Source organism: Danio aesculapii, chromosome 25 (assembly GCF_903798145.1).
Source record: "Danio aesculapii chromosome 25, fDanAes4.1, whole genome shotgun sequence".
Classification (NCBI taxonomy): Eukaryota; Metazoa; Chordata; class Actinopteri; order Cypriniformes; family Danionidae; genus Danio; species Danio aesculapii.
The window spans coordinates 62,501-86,031 of record NC_079459.1 but is presented as its reverse complement, the minus strand read 5'-3'; the positions used below and the strand labels follow the sequence as shown (position 1 = coordinate 86,031).

At 42.8% G+C, this 23,531-nt stretch overlaps 3 protein-coding genes across 5 annotated transcripts in view; 1 reads left to right on the top strand and 2 right to left on the bottom strand.

Moving 5' to 3' along the window:
* The first annotated feature begins 49 nt into the window (after window positions 1–49).
* On the top strand, window positions 50–6,082 carry slc1a2b (solute carrier family 1 member 2b). 2 transcript variants are annotated; one of them, XM_056452010.1, is made up of 3 exons: window positions 50–518; window positions 1,824–2,058; window positions 3,531–6,082. In XM_056452010.1, exons 1-3 carry the CDS (start codon window positions 349–351, stop codon window positions 3,603–3,605), a joined length of 480 nt encoding a protein of 159 aa, XP_056307985.1. In that variant the 5' UTR covers window positions 50–348; the 3' UTR covers window positions 3,606–6,082. The 2 variants fall into 2 exon arrangements, with proteins under 2 accessions (XP_056307985.1, XP_056307986.1); XM_056452011.1 differs by having other exon boundaries at window positions 59–518; window positions 1,824–2,012.
* Window positions 6,083–6,233: 151 nt separating this feature from the next.
* On the bottom strand, window positions 6,234–18,537 carry cd44b (CD44 molecule (Indian blood group) b). Its single transcript, XM_056451908.1, is given in 12 exon segments — window positions 6,234–7,617; window positions 8,391–8,469; window positions 10,120–10,176; window positions 10,587–10,796; window positions 12,000–12,059; window positions 12,631–12,690; window positions 13,905–13,964; window positions 14,242–14,316; window positions 14,393–14,529; window positions 15,339–15,507; window positions 18,338–18,480; window positions 18,482–18,537. Coding segments are annotated over 12 exon segments (1,233 nt in total). The 3' UTR covers window positions 6,234–7,490.
* A 3,917-nt stretch (window positions 18,538–22,454) lies between these two features.
* Window positions 22,455–23,531, bottom strand: part of pdhx (pyruvate dehydrogenase complex component X) — a 9,369-nt gene continuing 8,292 nt past the window's right edge. For both annotated transcript variants that reach the window (XM_056451906.1, XM_056451907.1), the window contains exon 11: window positions 22,455–23,043. In XM_056451906.1, coding sequence (XP_056307881.1) covers window positions 22,788–23,043 — 256 coding nt within the window. In that variant the 3' untranslated portion in view covers window positions 22,455–22,787. The remainder of the gene's footprint in view (window positions 23,044–23,531) is intronic.

Sequence of the window (23,531 nt, the reverse complement as noted above, 5' to 3'; positions counted from 1 at the left end):
TGAATACAACCTTTAAAAACACAGACAGCCAATCAGAAACCAGTGAGAATTAAAGCCCAGTTTACAGCTCCAGACGCCACTGATGATGTTCAGCACTCGCTTACAAGATTATTAAAGATCAGGACTATTCTGGAACCTCTCGGTTATACCAGTGTATAACACCGACACTACAAATGTTGGCGGTCTCCCGAATCTGATGTGTTCATTTCAGGGTTTGGAGTGTCTCCTAATGTCCTGCTGAGCTGATTCAGGTGTGTTTGATTAGAGAGAGGTTGAACATGTGTACTGTTGGTGTGCCTGGTGTGTTTGGACAGACGATAATGCACAATTAAAAGCAGAATCTAACTCATGTTTGGTGTGAACCATTCCCATCCTTCATCTAGTCTTACAGCAACACTCGCCAGTGTGGGAGCGGCCAGTATTCCCAGTGCTGGACTGGTCACCATGCTGCTCATCCTGACGGCGGTGGGTTTGCCCACTCAGGACATCAGTCTGCTGGTGGCGGTGGACTGGCTGCTGTGAGTATTCTCCATCTGCAGATCTTAGAAGGATTTCCTGCAAGCTTGATTAAGCATGATATGTTCCAAACTGGTGTCTTAACTCATACTCCATCCCCTAGCCATACACTACCTGACAAAAGTCTTGTTGCTGGATCCCAGCTGTAAGACCAACACATAATATCTTGACTTCTAGTTGATCATGTGTAAAGTGTCAGAAGGTGGATTATTCTGATGGATCATCTGTTGAACTGCATCCCAATCATCACCAATACTGCAGAAGACCTCCTGGAACCCACATGGAGCCAAGATTCTCATAGAAATCAGTCAAGTTTGGTGAAGGAGAAGTCATGGTTTGGGGTTATATTCAGTATGGGGGTGTGCGAGAGATCTGCAGAGTAGATGATCAACATCAACAGCCTGAGGTATCAAGACATTTGTGCTGCCCATTACATTACAAACCACAGGAGAGGGACAATTCTCCAGCAGGATAGCGCTCCTTCTCATACTTCAGCCTCCACATCAAAGCTCCTGAAAGCAGAGAAGGTCAAGGTGCTGCAGGATTGGCCAGTCCAGTCACCAGATATGAACATTATTGAGCTGATGAAGGAGGAGGTGTTGAAGATGAACACAAAGACTCTTGATGAACTCTGGGAGTCCTGCAAGAAGGCTTTCTTCACCATTCCAGATGACTTTATTAATCAGTGATTTGAGTCATGTCAGAGATGTATGGATGCAGTCCTCCAAGCTCATGATGGAGTCAGACACAATATTCATTCTGTTTCCACTGCAGCATGAGCACATATTCTATACTGGACATTATTGAAGGTTCAGTGAGCAGACTTTAGTCTAAGCAGAGTCAGACCTTACTGTCCTAATGAAATCATTCAGAATCAATACATGATCAGATTATATTGTGCTCAAATAAGCCTCATCTAGAGGCCTTTACCTTTCATATAAGACACTTCTGATACCAAATCATCAACTAGAAGTCCAGTTTTTGTCAAGACTTTTGTCAGGTAGTGTATTACACCAGTGCTTTTACAGCTGCTCTGGCCTCCTCTTCAATCGTGTATTGGTTTGAAGATACTTATTTTAACCTATAAATCAATAGATATATTCCTCTTATAAAGCCTGCTCCAGAGTAAATCCCAAATCATCATCTGTACACTTTTTACAATGTAGATTGTGTCAAAGCAGTTTAACAGATGCAGTTCTAGTATGAGTTGTCACAGTTCGAGTTCAGTTTAGTTGAGTTCAGTGTACAGCTGATGTAAATAAAGTGTATTACTGTGATGATGATGATGAAAGCTGATGTCTTCTCAGGGACCGCTTCCGTACCTCAGTGAATGTGGTGGGAGACTCATATGGCGCAGGTATCGTCTATCACCTGTCCAAGGCAGAGCTGGACGCTCTGGACGCCCAGCACGGGAAGACTGACGACATCGAGATGATGACCAAGACCCAGTCCTACTATGATGACCTCAAAAACCATCATGAAAACAACTCCAACCAGTGCGTCTTTGCTGCTCAAAATTCAGGCTTAGTAGATGATTGCAAGGTACAAGCCACGCTTACAGACGTAGAGACATCCAAATAACACACCTCTGCATGCGCTGCACCGCTCTTCTGCATGCCTGCATATATGTAATACACATATGCAAGCTGTGTGTGTGTGTGTTTGTGTGTGTGTGTGTGTGTGTGTGTACTGTGCATGTATTAACAAGTTATAACACTAGTTGTCGTGTTACCATAGCAACTGTATAATCACCACAACATATCAATTGCTATAGTTGTCCTGTTACCATAGCAACTGTAATATCGCCACAACATATCAGTTACTATAGTTGTCCTGTTACCATAGCAACTGCAATATCGCCACAACATATCAGTTACTATAGTTGTCCTGTTACCATAGCAACTGTAGAATCTCCACAACAGATCAGTTACTATAGTTGCTGTGCTACCATAGCAACTGTAGAATCGCCACAAACAATCACTTTAGTTGCTGTGTTACCATAGCAACTGTAAAATCACTACAACAGATCAATCACTATAGTTGTTTAGTTACCATAGCAACTGTAGAATCGCCACAAACAATCACTTTAGTTGTTGTGTTACCATAGCAACTATAGAATCGCCACAACAGTTTAATTACTATAGTTGTTGTGTTACCATAGCAACTATAAAATCACCACAACAGATCATGACCATAGCAACTGTAGAATCTCCACATTGGATTAATCCATGTACTTTACTGTAGTACGGTTCAAAAACACTTCAGTATGCTCTGTACGTTACTCTAGTATTGGTATATGTGGCTCATCAGTCGTCATCTTTATCTTCTAGTTTTGGTCATGTTGTGAGATGGTTCGTTTGTGTTCTGGGTTCTCTCGTTATCTCTGCTCCTGCTGCTGTTGTCTTGTGTTTGCACGCTCTGAATGTGAATGTGAACTTAACCCAAACTAACCCAGGTTATCTAAAACTGCAATCCACTGTAGACACTCACACATGCTTGTAAGATGGTTGTACCTTGTGTTTTGTATTCATTTATGCAAGTTTTTGTCTATATCACATCACAGTGTGTGTATTTGTTGTTGAGTGTTCTCATGCAGGTAAACAGCTGAATGGTTTAATTGTCTGCTTTATCACAGATATATGGAAAAGCTTTAGTTTTGGAGCACAGATTTCTAAGCAGAAGTATTGACTGCTATGATTTATTGCAAATGTGAAAGAGTAGATTAAGAGGAACAATATGGAGTCACTTTCAGGATGATTTACACTAGCCATAAGAAGTAACAACATAAAGAACCAATCAGAATCTGGGCTCTGTATGGAGACTAGTATCCCTGATAACTATACTAGCGTTCACATGAACATGATAATATCTTATATTTCTTATTTATCACCTTATTTAAGCAGATTTAGAAGAAAGCTCCCAGTATAAAGTGAAAATCAGCGAGTCTCAGAAATCTTTGCTCCAGATGTGTGTGTGTTTTCAGATCGTGGGCTCAGATGTGTGTGATGTTTCAGGTAACCCTGGCGGCCACCAACGGCTCGACTGCGGAGATCACAGTCGTTGAGGAAGAACCCTGGAAAAACGATTAAAAACCCCCGACCCAACCCAAAAGCAGAGACAACCAACCTACATCCATGCACATAGAGCACAAACGGCTTTCCTAGATGATTCCTGTTCGTTTCTAACCTCTTTAACTAAATATAAACACACGTAACACGAGAATGTGAGGCCCAAAGCTGACACGCTTGTGTAAAGTATTCTCCACGCCAGTACACTTCAACACCGTTATGTTTGAGGAGTGTTTATCAGACACACACTGCCTGTAGCTGCCCACCATATGAACCTCCTCGCTCACCGTAGATCCTCTCTGTCCAATCACAGCGTTTCTCATCAGCCTCATAGGGTGTTGCTAGGACACAGACGACTGTATGGCACACGTGTGTGTGTTCTGTGTGTGTGTGTGTGTCTCAAGAGCACAAACACCTTTCAGGCCAGTATATTTACAGTTCAGGTTTAACCACAGTCCTTCAGATGTACCGAAATATGCAATGCAAGCCTTACGTTTCATTCCTAATCAAGCACAAATCATAAATCGATATATTTATGTCGCACAACCAAAACAACGGCTGAATCACGAGCTCCAGAAGTGCATCTTTTAAACTGACGCGGCTATTTTTATATACGCTAAACCGGGTTTGGCTTTATTAACCAATTTACACATCTGATATATGCTGACAAGCCATCTACACTAGTCCACATCTGCTCAGAGCATTCCCCAACACTGATGAGATGTAGAAGTAAACTCAGGCTCCTCCATAACCCCAGTGTATCTGTCGGGGACATGAACATTCCTGCTGCAGAGCGAGAGCGTCTGAATGAAGCGCATGCTGGAGAGAATCAATGTTTACCTGTTTTTATAATCCAGTGTTTTTAAATACCTAATGCCTTCGTGTCTTTTACTACTGACGCTGTTCTTTATTTCCTTCATCGCACTTTTGCATCCCTTTTAAAAGATTTTACCTCAGAAAAACACATTCGCCAAGGCTATCGCACCCAACGCGTCGCTCAAATCACTGGACGTATTACGACCACTCATTTTAAAGAGGATTTTATACGTAAGCTGATCCAAAACACTACCTCTGGATGTCCGTCCTCTTTCACCTCCTCCAGACGACTGTTTCTGAGCCCCGTCATGCTGCAAAAACATCACTTCCTGTCCGATCGACCAATCACACGCGTCCACATACCTCACCAAGCCAATCAGAGATTCACATTCGAAATCACAGCTAATCCCAGATTTGGATTCTAGATCCCTAATGTGTCTAACCGCTTCGCTAACTAAACAGTGTTATAATCTTGAAAACAAGCGCCATATGAACACGCACCATAATGTGAATTTAGGCTGACGTGTCCAGCGTCGCCCCCTGAGCCTCCGTCGTGTTTGATCTCACTGTTAGCTGCATGGACATTTAGTGTTTTGCACCAGTTTCTTAAAGTAAGCATGCATTTTGAAGTGCCTCCTTGCACTTTGTGTATATACTGAAGGCAGCGGCGCTGCTAGTGCGGGAAACTGGGGGTCCTATACGCCCCCACACCGAGGGCCCAAAAATTCTACCATTCCGCATTTTCTACTGAGGGATTCTGACCCAATGAAATGTACTGTACGGAGCCCCGAACTCCTAGCGGCGCCACTGATCGTGGGTAACACCAGTATGATATTTTCAGTCGTAGAGTCGTGGAGATAGTGTTTAATTGATGTGAGCGTTTTAATGGAAGTGTTTTTGTAATCCTGTAGCGCTGTATTCCCTCATCGTGCTGCATTAAATACTCTAGTCAGATGTCTAGAAGCGTAGTGAGTTTAACTCTCATTTCAGCAGTTTCATATCCTGATCTGGAATGTTTTTATTCTTCCCTACAGAAATATATATATATATATATACATGTGTGTGTGTGTGCGTGTGTGTGCGTGTGCGTGTCCCCTGCATTTATATGACAGAAATTAAAAATTATAATCTAACATGCGACTCAAAAAAGAAAACTGCAGAAGATATTTGTATATTATATATGGCATCTCTAAATATCCAGCCTATATTTTTGAGGATGTTCTGCGATAGACCTTGTGGTAGTCTCCTATATGATTCTGTGTTATGTACATCAACCGTCTGGAACATCAGGATGAGATATGCTGACCATATATAAACGCACACTGTCTGACGTCTGCTCTTGCACTCCATATATTTCGCACACACAAAGGCAGGCACAATTCTGACGTCGAGCATTATTAGGATAACCCATGTGTATTCTTACTTAACCGCCTTCATCTGGAAGCGTCACTAGTCGATGGTTTACATCTCTGACGGTGTGAGCTCGTCTCTTCTGCTCCTCACCCTTTTCGTGATGTGATTTTTTAATGCAAAGGGAGAGAAAACTATAAAGGAATGTGGTGAAATAAATGATTTCCTGTGTCATAGCTGTGAAATAAAAGTGTGTTCATGCATATCAATATGTGTTGTACCATTGGTGTACATACAGTTATTATAACTAATAAATGTTGATTCATAACTAACTCCAGTCTGGTTTATTGATCTAGCAGAGAGTGTGTTATCATTCTGATCATGTCATCTGCAAATATATTACTTCACCACATTGCTTTTAAACACATTGAATGAGAAAAGTGATGGTCCTGATAGCGAGCCCTGCAGCACACCGCACTGAACTGGGGTTGAAATGACATTTATTGCAGGTCATATTTTAAACATCTCCAGGAAACACTCGTGGTCAACATTTGCAAAGCATCACCAAAGTCCAGTAGCATTAACAGAGATACAAACATTAATTATAAACAATTATAAAATTAACTATGATCAACCAAGTGCTGAGAGCTCTGAGGAGTGCCGTCTCACAACCTGCAGACTACACTGCACAGTTCAACACAGCAGTCAACAGGAACATCAGTGAGCATTAGGACATGACTGAGGGTACAGCTTACAGAGAAATGTACAACACAGAAGTGTGTTTGCTCATTTCTGTCCACGCGCGCACACACACACACTACCCACATAGCTACATTTCTCTGGCCCAGATCTGGCCCACACTATCAGCTTTAGCTTGACCCATATGCTGCAGTGCATTACAGAACATGATTGGACCAAGTCTGGCTTCCATATAAGGACCAAACATGGACCATATCCGAGTCGAGTCTCAGGCAAAGTAATAACCCATAACTGGGTCTGAAGTGGGCCAGATATGTTGGTGCATCACGACTGCAATGAATTAGATAAACCCATGAAGCATTTCGCTTTAGGTGTGCTATAGGCCGTGCTTTCTCTCGAAGTGTCCTGATTGGGCGAAATTTTTCTTTACTCAAAAATAATTTAGATGTGTTTAAAAAGTGGGTCAGGACAGGCCAAACTTACGTGGCCCACATCTTTAACATCTGGTCCAAATACTGCATTTGATATCTGGCCCAAGTCTTGTGTGCCGCCTTAAACACCACATCTGCCAAACCTGGGTCATGTTTGGCCCACATGCTCTATGCCAGTGCCGGATGAACGCCTGCTGGGCCAGCTTTGGGCCAATTCTGGGCCAGAATTCTTTGCTACTTGTGTACATTTACACTGCATTTAATCATCTAGCAGAGCCTTCATCCACAGTGATGAGAAGCCGTTATATGATCAGAAGAGCAACAATATACAATATACAAGTGTTTAACAGTGTGTCTAAAACAGTAGTACACACATGCAGACATACCTTCTGTTCAAACACACATTCTGTACACACACACACACACACACACGCACACACACACACACACATTCTGTACAGAATCATGCATTCTGCTCACACATTATGTACACATAGACACACACGCAGTCATTCTGTGTACAAACACACACACACACACACATGTTGTTCTCCGCTGTTCCTCATGCTGTGTGTGTATGTGTGTGTGTGTGTGTTCAGCTGCTGTTCCTCTAGAGTGCGTCTGTGTTCAGCAGTGTGACCATCTCCTGTGTGTGTGTGTGTGTGTGAGTAGCCGCTGAGCCGTTCTCTGCTGCGACGCTGCTGTTGATGACCAGAGTCTGCTTCTGTCCACACAGCCTGTATATGAGTTAATCAACAGTCTGACTTCAGTAGCGGATTACCATCAACACACTACTGCAGATTAAATGACAATGACAAACACTGAACCGGCTGAAATAAGAAGTTTATATATGTAAATTAGTTCAATTAATTTCAAACAACATGGCTTTAGTTTAGTGTAAAAGCTCTTCAAGACTCTCATCATTCCCGGGAATACACATTACAAGCAACCCAATACAAATACTATAGTAATGTAGTAAATACTACAGTGTCTTTAAGCTTACTATCATAAAGATAATTATACAGCATTATTAACAACACGATGTTAATGAATGCTCCAGCATATTAATTACAGTCAACAGATAACTGTAATAAATACTGTAGTGTACTTTAGTTTTTACTACAGTAAACTGTGGTGTATTGTGGTATAATATACCCTGCTGATGTAGAAAACTACAGTATTGGCTCATGTGTTTATATTACTACAGTTGTGTTACCATAGCAACTGTAGAATCACCGCAACAGATCATTTGCTGTTGTTGTTGTGTTACCATAGCAACTGTTGAATCACCACAACAAATCAATAGCTATAATTGTGTTACCATAGCAACTATAGAATCACAATATAATTGCTGTAGTTGTGTTACCATAGCAACTGTAGAATCACCACAGCTGATTTATTGAAGTACTTTACGGTAGTGTGGTTGACACTGTTTACTATAAACTACTATAGTATTTCTCATGTGGGAGGCTTGTGTTTGTTATGTTTCAGACATGTTAAACAGGCGTACCTTTTGCTGTGTACCACGATACAACATAAGAGTAAAATGAGCAGAACTGCCAGTATTGTCAGTAACACGACCAGCCAGCCTGTAAAAGAATAAGAAGAAAGCACGAGCCAATCAGAGCAGGCGGACAGACATCATATCGTTTATTGATACAATAATCATGTTAATGGCTATGGAAATATTACACTAGACTTTATATGCAAAAAAGATTGTAAATTACAACCAAACTATTAGATTTCCTAGAAAAATATTAGAGAAAACAAAAGTGTATTCAGACTGAGGCGCTGAGGTGATGTTGTTTAATCTGACGCATGCGCACGGCGGCGTCTGTATACTCGAATTCCAGCTGAACAGAAACACAACACTACCGAAGAACAGAAGGTTCCAGCTCCAGATAATGTCAAGACTGTCTGAGATTGACGGATGAAGAAAGTGAAATGTAAGTGCCAAACTGATGAAAACAGCACATCTCAACACATTAATCCGCGCGAGTAGTCAGAGGATCTGCCGCTTGTAAAGCAGACCTGAGTTACTTTACAGCCTTATATATAATCTTTAGGACAATATGTTTATTAATTGCCCCTATAGCAGCTTTCACTGTGTTCTACATTCATTATATTCCCAGTTTAATTCAAACAAAGCTGTTAAAACATAACTATTCGTGTCGAAACTGCTTACACTATTAATGCCTTTAAAAACTCCATTAGAGAGTTAATATACAGTCCTGGAGGATCAGACTGAGCTCAAACTACATTAATGACACATGAAGCTGATCAGAAACACTTTCACATCACATCACACACACACACACACACACACACACACACACACACACACACACACACACACACGCACACAGACTACATGCATTAAAATGTTTAATTGTGTATCGCTGAGGTGGGCCAGTAGGGGGCGATCTGTGTTTGTGCAGAAACACTGATCAGTAACTCGCTCATTGCTGAACACACACACACGCACACACTCACACACACTCGAGCTGAACTAGTGGATTAGAGCCAGACATTCATAAAAATGAAACCATCGTGAGAATAAAGTCATTATTAGAGATTAAACTAGATATATTACAAGAACAACTACAAAATATAGCTTATAAAACTTTGCTCCAAGACTTTGAAGGTTTTTTAAAAAACATGGATAGATGCAAAAGGTAAAAGTAAAATAAAATGTTGACAAACTCATTTAACATCACGAATAAAGTCACTCGTTACACTTCTAAAAAAAAGATTGACAAACTTTAAGTTAATTTAAAAATGAAGTCAAAATGTTGAGAATAATCTCATTAAATTTGAAGATTAAAGTCAGGTTTAGAGAAAAATAAATGTAAAATAAACAAATCTAAACCAAAAGTCATTATATTTATAAAAAAGTCATTATTTTATCATTGGCTGGCCGTAATCCTCTTACATTCTCTCTTAACAGTAGACATTCTGAGAGCTTTTATTAGTTTTCAAGCTCCAAAAATACAGAAAAGTTTCTGTTTTTAGTTAATTTATTTTATTTATAATTATTTTTAGGTGTTTCTCCTATATATTATGATAGAGGCAGTGAAGATTACAGACAGGAACGCATCAGGAACAGAGAGAGAGCGAGAGGATCGGCAGGGCATCTTGAGAACACGACTAGTTCTTGGAACCGACAGTGTCAGATTATTAAAAGCAAACAGCAGACACACGAAAACCACAATAATCTTATTTAAAAGAGCATTTCCAACCTGATGTGGAGGAATCTGCCTCTGTAGAGCTGCGTGGAGTGAAGAGCTCTGGAGAAACTAAAACACATTCACACGTCACATATATATAACACATGTATATGTACACGCGCGTGTGTGTATAAATATTCTACAGAACAAACCACTCTTATACAATTACCCTAATTACCCTAGTGAAGCCTTTAATGTCACTGTAAGCTGTATAGAAGTGTCTTGAAGAGTATCTAGTCTAATATTATTTACTGTCATCATGACAAAGAGAAAATAAATCAGTTATTGATGAGTTATTAACACTATTATATTAGAAATGTGTCTTCTCCATTAAGCATCACTTGGGTGAATACTGTATATTTGACAGCAGAGAACTCAGCTGTATATATGCAGATATAACAGGACTGAAGGGCGGATTATTAATGAACTCGTCTACATACACTCTACTCCACCTTCAGCTGATATCAGAGATCCGTCACCTGTGTTCTGCCTGCGGCCCGGGCCTGTGGTGTCCTGATGAGCCGCTGACGTGCTGATCTGCAGTTCTGTGGAGGTCTGAGGGGTCGAGTCCGTCCCGTTGGGTTCCCCGTGGCTGTGTGGAGAACTGGTGTGTGTTGTGTTTCCCTCAGTTGTGTTTCTCTCTCCGTCTGCTTCTGCTGCTGCTGCTGCTGATGTGTTCAGAGGTGATTCTGGAAAAACACAGGTGTGATTCGCTCAGTGACCGATCACACAGAGAACAGTCTGTCTGCTGGCCCTGAGTCAGAATATGCAGAATTTCAGTCATTTGATTTTCAGGAATTGTTTCCCAGTGCTGGGTTGCAGCTGGAAGGGCATCTGCTGCGTAAAACATGCTGGATAAGTTGATGGTTCATTCCGCTGTGGTGACCCCTGATTAATAAGGGACTAAGCTGAAGGAAAATGAATAAATGAATGAAGTGAAGTATGTGTGTATTTTGTGTGTGTGTGCGTGTGTGTGTGTGTGTAATAAGTGTTGATCGCGTGATTGATTCCTGGTGAATATATTTCTAAAGCAGCTGTTGACATGAAATTATACCAAATAAAGCCTAAACAGTCCAAAAATAGAAATAAAATCTGAATGAATGACTGAATTAATAACAATAGAAGGACCCGAGAAGTGCTGAACTACTGAAATGTTCTGAACACTGTATACATGGCTGCTTTGCTTTGCTTTGCTCAGGGGTGTTTTTCCCCAGATCTCAGGCCAGTTCTGTGGGTCTCGTCTACTCTTGAGCTCTTCTTCTCTCCTGGATTGAGCTCAGCTGATTGGCTGTTCATTCTACAGCTCTTCTCAAAGCAGCTGGTGGTTTTCTTGTGTGTGTTTGGATCACTGTGGTGCTGGGTGTCCAGCCTGATCTTCATCTGCTGATAATGTACTCTGATGAGCTGCTCTCTGAACTTTCCATGTGTTTTTACACCTTCATTTCTTCATCAGTTCAGTTGACCACACACTACTTCATTTCTACTCTAATACTTCTGTTTTATTTCTGATGGCCTACTTTGCTGATCACTGACGTCTGGTCAACATTTCAATCAGCAGCATCTTCAGAAACATGATCTCTGAGAAACACACTGACGTGTTCAAGACTTATTTCACCCGCTCCAAAACTGAATATCCTGCCATCATCCACTCTTTTCACTGTTCCCAGATCTGCTGGAGTTTCTATCTCCTGTTGAGGAAACGCCACCAAACCTGATCCTCTTCTGCAGTATCGCTCTGGAAAACGGGCGGTCTGAGACGGTGTTTTAATGATGCGCGAGTGAATGTTGAAAACAGTGTTTGGCCCTTCACTCTCTCATCATTTGGTCAGATTATTAAAAGCAAACAGCGGCCGCAACAACAGGATGAGTTTATTTTAAAGAGTCTTTATAACCTGCTGATGTGGAGGAATCTGAGCCTGTAGAGCCGCCTGGAGTGAAGCGGGCTGGAGAAACTAAAACACATTCACACACACACACGCGCACGCACGCACGCACGCACACACACGCACACACACACACACACACACACACACATCTCAGTAAATACAGCAAGTCTGTTTCAGTGCATTAAACAGCTTTATTGATCAGTAATATTGATTAGTCACTGCTCACTGAACATCTTTAGGAATAGAAAGATTAAACATTTAAACTCAAACCAGTTATTGAACTACTATGTCAGATCATTTTCTTTATGTGTTTTCTTGTTTATTAAGATTTTAATGACTGAATATAATATAATATATCATATTAGTTCAGGTGTAAAGTGTTTTGACTGATCTGCAGTGTTTCTGTTAGATTAGTGATGAGTTTTGTCTTTGGTACGGACTCATGCACAGATATGTGACTGTAAAAGTGTGATCTGTGAGGGGTCAGGGCTCATTTATGATCAACACTGAACACACATGCAGATAACAGGACTGATCAGTGGATTATTGATGATCTTATTTACAGTAAAGGGCTCCTGTTTCACCCCTTTCACTAAATGTAAAATAAGAAAAAATGTAAAACAAGAGTATTACCAACCTGCTGATGTGGACGAGTCTGCGTCTGTAGAGTAATGTGGAGTGAAGTGCTCTGGAGAAACTAAAACACATCACACACACACACACACACACACACACACACACACATCACACACAATATACACACACTGTACACATACAGTGCTCAGCATAAATGAGCACACCCTCTTTTGGAAATCAATATTTTTATCCTGTTTATTAACATTTTAATTATTATTTTCCCCCATCATATTCATTTGTGTGCAGTAATATTTGGACTGAGATCATCAGTTTTGTCTTTGGTACTGACTGATTTACTGTATCTGCACACATATACACTCACCGGCCACTTTATTAGGTACACCTGTCCAACTGCTCGTAATGCTAATCTCTAATCAGCCAATCACCAAGACCACACCGGGTGCCGCTCCTGTCAGCTAAGAACAGGAAACTGAGGCTACAATTCACACAGGCTCACCAAAACTGGACAATAGAAGATTGGAGAAACGTTGCCTGGTCTGATGAGTCTCCATTTCTGCTGACACATTCGAATGCTCAGCTCAGAATATGGCCTCAACAACATGAAAGCATGGATCCATCCTGCCTTGTATCAGCGGTTCAGGCTGCTGGTGGTGGTGTAATGGTGTGGGGGAGATTTTCTTTGGGTCCATTAGTACCAATTGAGAATGGTGTCAACACCACAGCCTACCTGAGTATTGTTCTGACCATGTCCATCCCTTTATGAGCACAGTGTCTCCATCTTCTGATGGCTACTTCCAGCAGGATAACGCACCATGTCATAAAGCTCCAATCATCTCAGACTGGTTTCTTGAACATGACAATGAGTTCACTGTACTCAAATGGCCTCCACAGTCACCAGAGCTCAATCCAATAGAGCACCTTTGGGATGTGGTGGAACGGGAGATTGGCATCATGCAGCCGACAAATCTGCAGCAACTGTGTGATGCTATCATGTCAATATGGAGCAAAATCTCTGAGGAATATTTCCAGTAGCTTGTTAAATCTCTGACATGCAAGGATTAAAGCAGTTCTGAAGGCAAAAAGGGGTCCGACCCGGTACTAGTGAGGTGTACCTAATAAAGTGGCCAGTGAGTGTATTACTGTAAAGCATCCTAATGAAAATATTACTGTGAAAGAGAGATCTGTGAGGGGTCAGTACTCATTCATGCTGAGGATTATTAATGAAGTCATTTACAGTAAAGAGCTCCTCTTACAAAATGTAATATATAAGTATAAAATATAAGCCTCACAAAAAAAAATAAGAGTATTTCCAACCTGCTGATGTGGAGAGAGCTGCTTCTGTAGAGCTGTGTGGACTGGTGCGCTCTGGAGAAACTAAAACACAGTCACACACACACACACACACACACACACACACACACACACACACACACACGCACACTCATATTGTCATATTCAGCTTTTATTCAATTCCAGCTCATTAGTCCAGTGCTTGTCACTTTAGTTATGTTGTAAAAATGATGGTTCTGGGTCACAGATTAAGTAAGGGTGTGATATAAACATGTCTGAGATTTACACACACTGATGAAGCACCGCTTTAAAACAGACAGAGCTTTCACAGCAGAAGTTAAAGCTGTAGTTTCTGTCGTACCTTCGGCTTCTGAAGCTGAACCGTGGTCCACTTTCTCAGGGACAATCTTCGCTGTACAGTTCTTTGTTGACGTGTCTGTTAGAAATGTAATGTTTTGTTAGTTCGCTGATCACGTGTGCACTGGAAATACAGCATACTGCATGAGTCAAACCTTTAGCATTATAACATAAGGCGTCGTATTTATTTCCGTCTGGAGTCTTTATGATCACGTCTGTTTGGTTGCCAGCACATTTTGGATTTGGTGTTTTACGGACGATCACCAGCACTGAGCTGTTTATCCAGCCATACCTGCAGAGACAATACACATTCACAGTGAGGTGACGTCAGGTCTGTATTATCCTGGACACATTTGAAGCTTGGGCTGCTCAGAATACCATGTATTGAGTGTTGAAGCTTCCATAGTGATCAATAATCAATACGCTTTGCACAGGCTGAACATGTTCACTCCAATACAGTTGTGGTTATCTTAAGTGTCACTCCTTCTGTTGACATCAGCTCGAGGGCTTCCATAGCAACTGTATATTAATATCCCTAACCACACCCTTCTAATCGTTAGTTTGCTATGAGGGAATGGCGTGCAGAAGAAAGCCCCGCCCCCTGCTCAATATTCAATATTCAGTTGGAGACGCATCAACAAACTGAAATAAAAGTCTCTGCCGCTTCTGGTTCTTGAGGACATCAAGTTTGGAACCAGCAGCATCTGTCTCCTTCAGCTCTAGACCTGCGATTCAAGCATCTGAACTTCATTTTCGAGTGCAAATGAGAACCTTTATTGTAGGTGATCAACTCTATACTGAAAATCAAATGCCAACCCACTGAACAAGTATTGGAGTAGTCTAATATTCTGCTCCAGCCCTGTTTGACACTCACCTGTTTTGTTCTTCCAGACACAGTAAACATATTTGTCTAACATTAATAGAGCCTTTAATAATAGCAATAGAGTCTTCATGTTGTGTTGAGGACTGTGAGGTGATGGTGTTAAGATACGTACTGTGTTCTCTGAATGGGTTCTTTTGGAAACACTTCAGAACGGAGAGTGTTTGAACTCTGTGGTCAAATAAATCTAGGTTCATGTTGTGCTGAGGTGAATGTCTGACCTGCAGGTCTCCAGTCCACTGTCGAAGGCAGTCCTCACTTGCGTCTCACTGGCTAATGTAGTGGACAAACGCTCACACAGTCTCTGTGCGTCCTCAAACGTCAGGCTGTAGCGCTCTTTACCCTGCACATGGAACACTCCAGAGTAGCTGCAGCTCCGCTCACGCACACCTGAGAGAGAAACTGAGCATTAAACACTGTCATAAGCCAATCTGATCTACAAAGACCCTCTAAAACCATCAGTATCTGAAACACATGGTCAAAGAGAGATGAAGAACAGCAGAGGTTTAGTCCAGATGCAGAACTTGAGGAGTGAATATAGTCAACAGCACAGACCTACAGCAGGATCAGCAGCTCTGGGACCAGTTACAGACACTTCACATTTCCCCTCAGATCTTACAGCGCTGAGGTTAAAGCAATGATTAGACATCCACACACTGATTTATTCATGTTAAAGTGAGTTATATATATTAAATTAAGGACAGAAGGCCTGCAGGGTGATGGGTTATGCCACAATAGTGAGAAGCTTTGGAGTGTACCCAGGTCTAGAAATGTTGAAGAGTCAGGAACACCAGTGGCTTGAATGGAGCAGCAGACAGGCCATGTCCATGTCAGTGGAACCTAACATGAGTTACAGAACTCAGAGCCACAGAGGAAACACACAATCATTCCTTAAAGAACTCCACCTGAAGGTACATGGCAGCAGAAATGGCTGCCTCACAATACTTAAAGAGGAGGGAGTTAGTCCTGTGGGAAATTTCTGTCAAAGACTTCCAGCACTACCAACCGGTCAGTTACCTGGGTCAATTTTACATCTTACAGCCTATGCTTAGCTATGGTTGGAGTTCTAGAAGACTGTATGGTGTGAACAACCTCAGTTGATAGACCAGAGCTTATGAGTTGGTCTCCATCAGGGGCCAAACCCACAGCTTCCACAGTTCCAGGTAGGGGAGAAGGACTGTGCTGTCTGTCTGAGACAGAAGGTCGCTCCTCACAGGAATCATCCAGACAGAGATGTTAAATAGAGAGGCTAGGCCAGCAGACTAAAATCTGGGCTGCTAATATGGGGCTACCAGTAACAGCCAGACCCATTCATGGTGTGTTTTCTTTAGAACTCCCAGGAGCAGAATGATTGGAAATCACTCAAGTTGGAAGAACCCCATTAGAATAGGGAGGCCAAGATCCGAAATTAATTCTGTAATGTCTTTTCATTGTTTGTTGAATTCACTGAGAAACATCTGCCAGAAGGCTTTCGAGACTGGCCTCTGGCACTGCTCAGGTAGTCAATCTGGTGCCCTGAGGTGCATAACCAGCAGGGACCAACCACTCAGACTCCTTTTGAGGCCACATGAGAGGGAACTAGTTGTCTCGTGCCGCTATGTTGTCAGGCTGCTCTCACTGGGGATCTGGCTCCCAGAAAGTGACCACCTAGAGTGGCGGAGCCGACCGTGAAGGGCGCTGAAGAGAAGCAGGCGCTGTGCACAGAAGTGGACACTCTGCTTGCTTTCAGAGGGGTCTGCCCTCAGATCTGCAACATGCCAACACAAGACGCAACACAACTGCACTTGCACCTCCATGTCCATGCGTTCATTGCAATTCCAGACATCCCAGACATTTGGGTAAGAAGGAACTTTCTGATGAGCATCTCAATAGAGTCAACAAAATGACCAAGAGGTTTGATCAGAGCCTCTAACTGGAGAGACAAATCTGTGGCCGGTCCAACACTACAGAACAGTCCAGACCTCCCTCTCATCAAGGTCTACCAGCAGTTCCATCTGGTCTATCTGCAATGTCTCCATAGTATGGTGGCAACCAGCAGCCTTACTGCCATATATGACTTACCCCCCAGACTAGAAGATGGGTTACTAGACCTGGAGGGTCATGTTGGGCAAATCAGCCTCCTCTACCTCCCACAATCAGAGCCAAACCTCCGCCTTGGCAGTAGTGGGGACCCGATTAAATCATCTGTGATGTTGAACACAGTGTTGTTTCATATATAACAACAATATTGTGTAGCTCAGTCAGTGAACTCTGTGTAGTAAAAGCTGCTTCACCTGCTGGAGGTTCAGGCGCTGAAGTCTTATTGAAGTCTTTCAGGATAATATTTACAATCTGGACTGAACTCTTTGTCTCTTTCTCGCCTTTAAGCCGTTTTACTCCTCAAACTCTTGCTGGTTTTCTTTTCGAATGCTGAAATTTACAGCAGCACAGTAAATTCAGCCCACAAAGAGCTTGCAGTGTTCCCTCAACACACACGCACACACACACACACACACACACACACACACACACACACACACCCCACTGGCTGCACCTCTACACTGAGGTTTGGAGGAGTGTTAGTAAGCTCAGCATGGAAGAGTCTGAATAAACATGAGGCTGCTGGACTGACCGAGTCTACTCTTACACTGCTATATCTCACCATTAGTCTATGCTTTAACTAACTCTATCCAACAACACACTTCACATCCATACTGATGAACTGCTTCTGCTGTAAATCTCTGAATGTTACAGCACTGCACATATAAAGATGACTTTAATAATGTCTTGAAATGAATATCAGCTGAGATGAATACTGCAGGTCGTCTAGGAGTACTGTTGTGTATTGTCCTCCATGTTAACTAGCACTCCTATCTTAACAGATAACACTCTTGTAATGTCAGCAAGTGAAGATCTAAAGCACATCAGACTGATGTATATTCTTAAATCAAAGTCTTGATGTTTCCGAGAGCTACACGCAGCACGAGGCTCATGACAGAGTTCAGCTTCTCATTTCCTGCGTTTGCAACACAACAGAGAAACACTGGAGACAGAAAACCTGCCACCAACATTACTCTAGCAGCTGCTGCTTCACTCAGATTCATTTCTCCTGCTTTGCCTTGACTTTTAAACACACACACACACACACACACACACACACACACACACACACACACACACACACACACACACACACAGATTCTGCAGTTCAGATATGACCCCTCCGCCTGAACAGTCTTACCGGTGGTGGAGTCTGCAGTGGAGGAGGACAGTAATGCAGACAGAAGAGCTGCCATCATCATCATCTTCATCTTCATCTTCATCTTCTTCTCTGTCCTGTAGAGCATCTGTGAGTGTAGAGAGTTTGAGTCTGACTGACTGAAGAGAGAGGAAGGGTGGCGACTGAAGGAGCGTCTGAACACACACCCATGACCAGCCCATAACACCCGCCCGCAGCGTGGCAGAGGGTAGTGTGTGTTTGGTGGTGTTGATTTATATCTCAGCAACCGCATCAGATTCACTGCTCACACACACACACACACACACACACACACACACACACACACACACACACACACACACACTCAAGCTTGTAAGATCAGTAGAGATAGACTCCACTGTCAGAAAGGCCCAGCAGAGGCTGTTTGTCCTCCAGCAGCTGAGGAAGATCAAGCGGCTCCAGGAGCTGCTCATGGACACCAGAACTCTGAGTTTAATACCATTAAGACATTACTCTGAATAAGAGTCGACCATGATCAGACCAAACAGAGACCAGATGAAGACGTGTGGAGTATTCCTGCTTTATTATTGACATGTATACACGTAATCAAACTATTAACGTTTTACAACAGGACACACACACGGCGTTTGACCACAAACAAATGAGAGTGACTGCAAGCAAACCTAAACTCACAACGTTTGTTGCGGGGCATGAATGAATCCTTCGACTTAGTCCCCTATTTATCTGGGGTCACTACAGCAGAATTAACCGCCAACTATTCCAGAATATGTTTTACACAGCGGATGCAACCCAGTACTGGGAAACACCCATACGCACTCATTAACAAACACATACACACACACACACACACACACAATTAACACAAGAACACAGACACATTCTAACTCAAACATACACATTTATGCACACGCATACACACAGAGATACACACATGCTCTCATACACACCCAATACACATGTGCAAATAAACACACAGAGATAGCCGCACTAAACAGACTCAAACACACACACACAATACACACACACACACAATACGCACACAACAAATGCACTATACTCACAGTAACACACAGACAGCATCCACCAGCTATACACACACACACACACACACACACACACACACACACACACACAGCCCTTGGCAGAATGAACAGTGTGATGAAGGCTCATATTTGTCGTTATACACCTGTAAGTCTGTGTTTATCTCTGTAAACCTGAAGCTGGTGTGTGTCTGAGTGTGTCTGCTGTCATGTGTTGAGGGATTATCTTCATTACACATCTCCTCCAGATTCTCATGACGAGCTCAAAGACTCTTATATTGAGTAAACAATAATGCAGAGACTTTATTGATTATCCACACAGTCCTTCCTCTGCTCAACAATATTAGCAGTGTGTGTGAGCTGAATCTGCTCTGTGTGTGTGTGTGTGTGTGTGTGTGTGTGTGTGTGGTTCTGAAACTCTGCGTCTCTTCAGCACCTCTTCTTTCACTTCCTGTCTAAATGTGTTACTGTTGACAACTTCCGTTTCCATGGTGATGAGGGATATAAACACACACACACACAACTGAACAGTGTTCACATGTCATTGATTCGGGGAATCCTGCGTTATTAATCGCTCTGAATATTTCCCTGTACAGTGCGTGTCCGAGTGTGTGTTCTGAACGGCACATGGAGCGCTGTAGGGGTGGAATATGAGGTTTATTCTCCTCTCATCTGGCCTCTGATAATGCAGAAGGTCATACTGCTGGATCTATATAGTCTATAGTCTCAGATCTACTGTATAATCAAGTGATGATAGCTGTGTTTTGATGTGACTCTGATCAGATGCTCTCTGGTGTTTTCTTCTGTGTGTTTCTATCATGTCCCTACTGAAAAAACAGCTTAAACTAGGCTAGGCTGGCTTTAGCTGGTTGACCAGCCTGGGTGATGACCAGCTAAAACCAGCTTGACCAGCCTAGCCAGGGTGGGAGCCCAGCCTAATCCAGCTATGTCCAGCTTAAACCAGGCTGGTTTTAGCTAGTCATTTTCCAGCCTGACGAGCTAAGACCAGGTTGGAAATGGCTGGAAACTAGCCTGGAAGTGGCCAAAACCCCTCTAAAACCAGGCTGGTCAACCAGCTAAAACCAGCCAACCAGCCTAGGCTGGTTTAAGCTGGATTTTTCAGCAGGGAAACTTCACTGTGGTCTGGATGTTCATTACCTTCACGATATACAGCGAAGTCTAGAACTGTGGGTGCGTTTTGCATATATATATGTATGTATGTATATAGTAGTGTGATACGGCTGTATATCAGCACTGGTTGGAGGTGTGCTTTGTCTTAGTGTCTCACCAGTGACTATATACAGCCATATGGCACTGCTACCTGTGTGATATTGCGTTTATACAACAGTTCGACGGCATATTCGTGTGTATAAAGAAGAAAATCAAACACAGACAGTCTCAGAACCCTTTGTAATGAGGAACTACTTTCTTCCACTGTTCAATCACATCTGCAGCTGACGTCAGAACAGCAGAAACCACTTCTCATTCACCAGCGTCACTGTAGAGCTGAGTGATTCTCTAGCGTAATGTCTGAAGTGCAGACAGAACAGCTGATGAACAGGATTATAAGGCTGAACAACATGAAATGCCATCAGTCTACAGAGATCTCACTGTATTTCTCTGTTGCAGCTGGGAGATCACAGTAATTAACCCTGAGAAAGCCAAAGCAGCGCAAACACAGGCAGATTACTGTCAGTCTAGTGTCTGAACTGTCTGTGTTGAAGATCTCAGTAATATATGACAGTCTGACAGAGACATGTGTTGCTGTGCACCAAATATTGGAGTTAAACATGGACAGAACAGCAGCACTGCCTTCATATCTGATATATGCAGGCTCATCAGCATGATCCATCAACATTATAAAAACTGTTCTGGAGGAAAACAGGTCTATATGTTGGGTCTGTCAGGAGATTGATGTTTGCTCATCACTGTAAAGGTATATGTAGAGTCTAAACTCTGGATAATCATTATTATTAAACTGAGCTTTCACAAAATCACTCTGAAGAGGAAAATAAAACAGGAAGTGGCTTTGGTGGTTTCAGTTTTGCAACCGAACACCATGGAAACACAACAGCAGCAGCAGCAGCGGCAGATTCACTCTGAGGTGTTGATGATGAGGATGTTTATTTATACACGGCCCTGCTAATCTAAACACGAGTGTGACTCTCAGCAGATAGTAGAGTTATTCAGAGAGTACACGCTGCTGTGAGGACGAGATGGAGTATTACAAACACCTGATGCTGAAGCAGGAGTAATCATGTAGCATATCTCCAACACGTTCACACTGTCGTTTCTAATGATTTAGCACATCAGGAGCATCAGTTAGCCTGCGTTTACTAGCGATTTAGCAGACGCTCTTATCTACAGCAGCTTATAAAGGGAGGATAAGAGAGCAGCAGTGTGTAAATGCTGTAACCAGCCATGTTTCTCTCCCTCTGAACATATGGAGAGGAGAGGGCGCCCTCTACAGGTGATTTAGCCCACTCACATGCATGAGGCCCACAGAACTGCCACTCACTGGAGATTTCCTCTTTGTCGGACCATTCTCTGTAAACCCTAGAGATGGTTGTGCGTGAAAATCCCAGTAGATCAGCAGTTTCTGAAATACTCAGAGCAGCCCGTCTGGCAGCAACAACCATGCCACGTTCAGCGTCTCTTAAATCCCCTTTCTTCTCCCATTCTGATGCTCGCTCTGACCTGCAGCAGATCATCTTGACCATGTCTACATGCCTCAATGCAGTGAGCTGCTGCCATGTGATTGGCTGATTAGAGATTAGCATTACGAGCAGTTGGACAGGTGTACCTAATAAAGTGGCCAGTGTGTGTAGATAGGTTTATTCACAGCTGTAGCCTCTGGTTAGGCTTTTTCTACACTATAATAGCTCGCTGGATTATTATTAGCAGGCTGAAGGCTTCATGGCTGGTGGATTATGGATATAAGCCTGTAATAAAACACTTACAGCCCTGTGGGTCTCCAGCAGAGCAGAGCGGAGCGTCCTGTGGTGCTTTACATGTACAGGATCCACAGTAACCTGATGTGTGGAGTGTGTGAAGTAAAGGAAGCTCCAGACAGCAGCTCAGATTCAGCACAGCAGCAGGAGTTTATTAGAGTACAGATGAACAGAGACAGCTGCATCACACACACAATAAATTAATCTGAAGTGCTTCAACATTAGCTCACCAGCGGGTTATTCTCTCATGTGTAGCGTCAGTATGAGCGCATGTCATGGTATCTATGGCACAGTGTGTGCATGATTAGCTGACTTGTACAGTCGGGAGATATTTTGAAGAATGTTCTGTAACCGTTGACCTCCACAGTATTAGTGTTTCCCGCTGTGCATGTCAGTGGTGACAGTATTCAGCTCTCTCTATATTACAGTGACCTAAAGTGTAAAGCTAGCGTCGGCTCCTCACGCCTGCAGGCTCATCCTCTCGGGTCGCTCCAGGTTTGAGCGAAACGTCTCCAGGAATCTGGAGGCCAGCTCGTCGTCCACCAGGCGCGCGTCGCTGGACAGTGTGACGGTGAGTGTGTGTTGCGTCTGCAGTGTGTCCTCCGCCGACAGCGAGAGCTCCGTCCTGCTGCCGCCCACTGCTAATATACAGGCCTGCGGAGGGTTGATGACCGCGCTGAACTCACTGATGCCAAACATGCCCAGATTCGACACGCTGCAACACACACACACGCACACACACACACACAGCAGATCAACACAGAATCAGCGGAAATCAAACTGAAGATGCGGTGTTTGTCCACTAGGGGGCGACCTGTTATCTGTGTAACTGCATTAAATCTTCATGGACTGTGTTCACTCAGAGCGCCACCTAGTGGAGAAACACTGAATAGGGTTTCATTGTTTTTATCTGAACTATAATAACCTTAATTAAATAACTCATTATGTTGACACTTAATATATCTAATATTAGATGATAAGCTAGGTTATGCATTTAAGGTTTGCAATGCGTTTAATCCATGTTCTGCAGAGATATATCCAGCTGCTGACCCGCAGGCCCACACGCTTCAGGCACACACACGATCTAGGCAAACCATATCCGTTTAAAGTGTTCTTCTGTTTTATTCTCTTGTTTAATGACGACTAACTCCTTATTAAGAGCATTATCGCCACCTACTGAATTTCACAAGTATGGCGATCGAG

Excerpts from the sequence above, each read along its gene's own strand:
- slc1a2b (XM_056452010.1), top strand. The coding sequence starts at position 349 with ATGTTTGGTGTGAACCATTCCCATCCTTCATCTAGTCTTACAGCAACA. Across the intron at positions 519-1,823 it reads GTGGCGGTGGACTGGCTGCT|GGACCGCTTCCGTACCTCAG; the intron begins GTGAGTATTCTC and ends ATGTCTTCTCAG. Across the intron at positions 2,059-3,530 it reads GCTTAGTAGATGATTGCAAG|GTAACCCTGGCGGCCACCAA; the intron begins GTACAAGCCACG and ends GTGATGTTTCAG.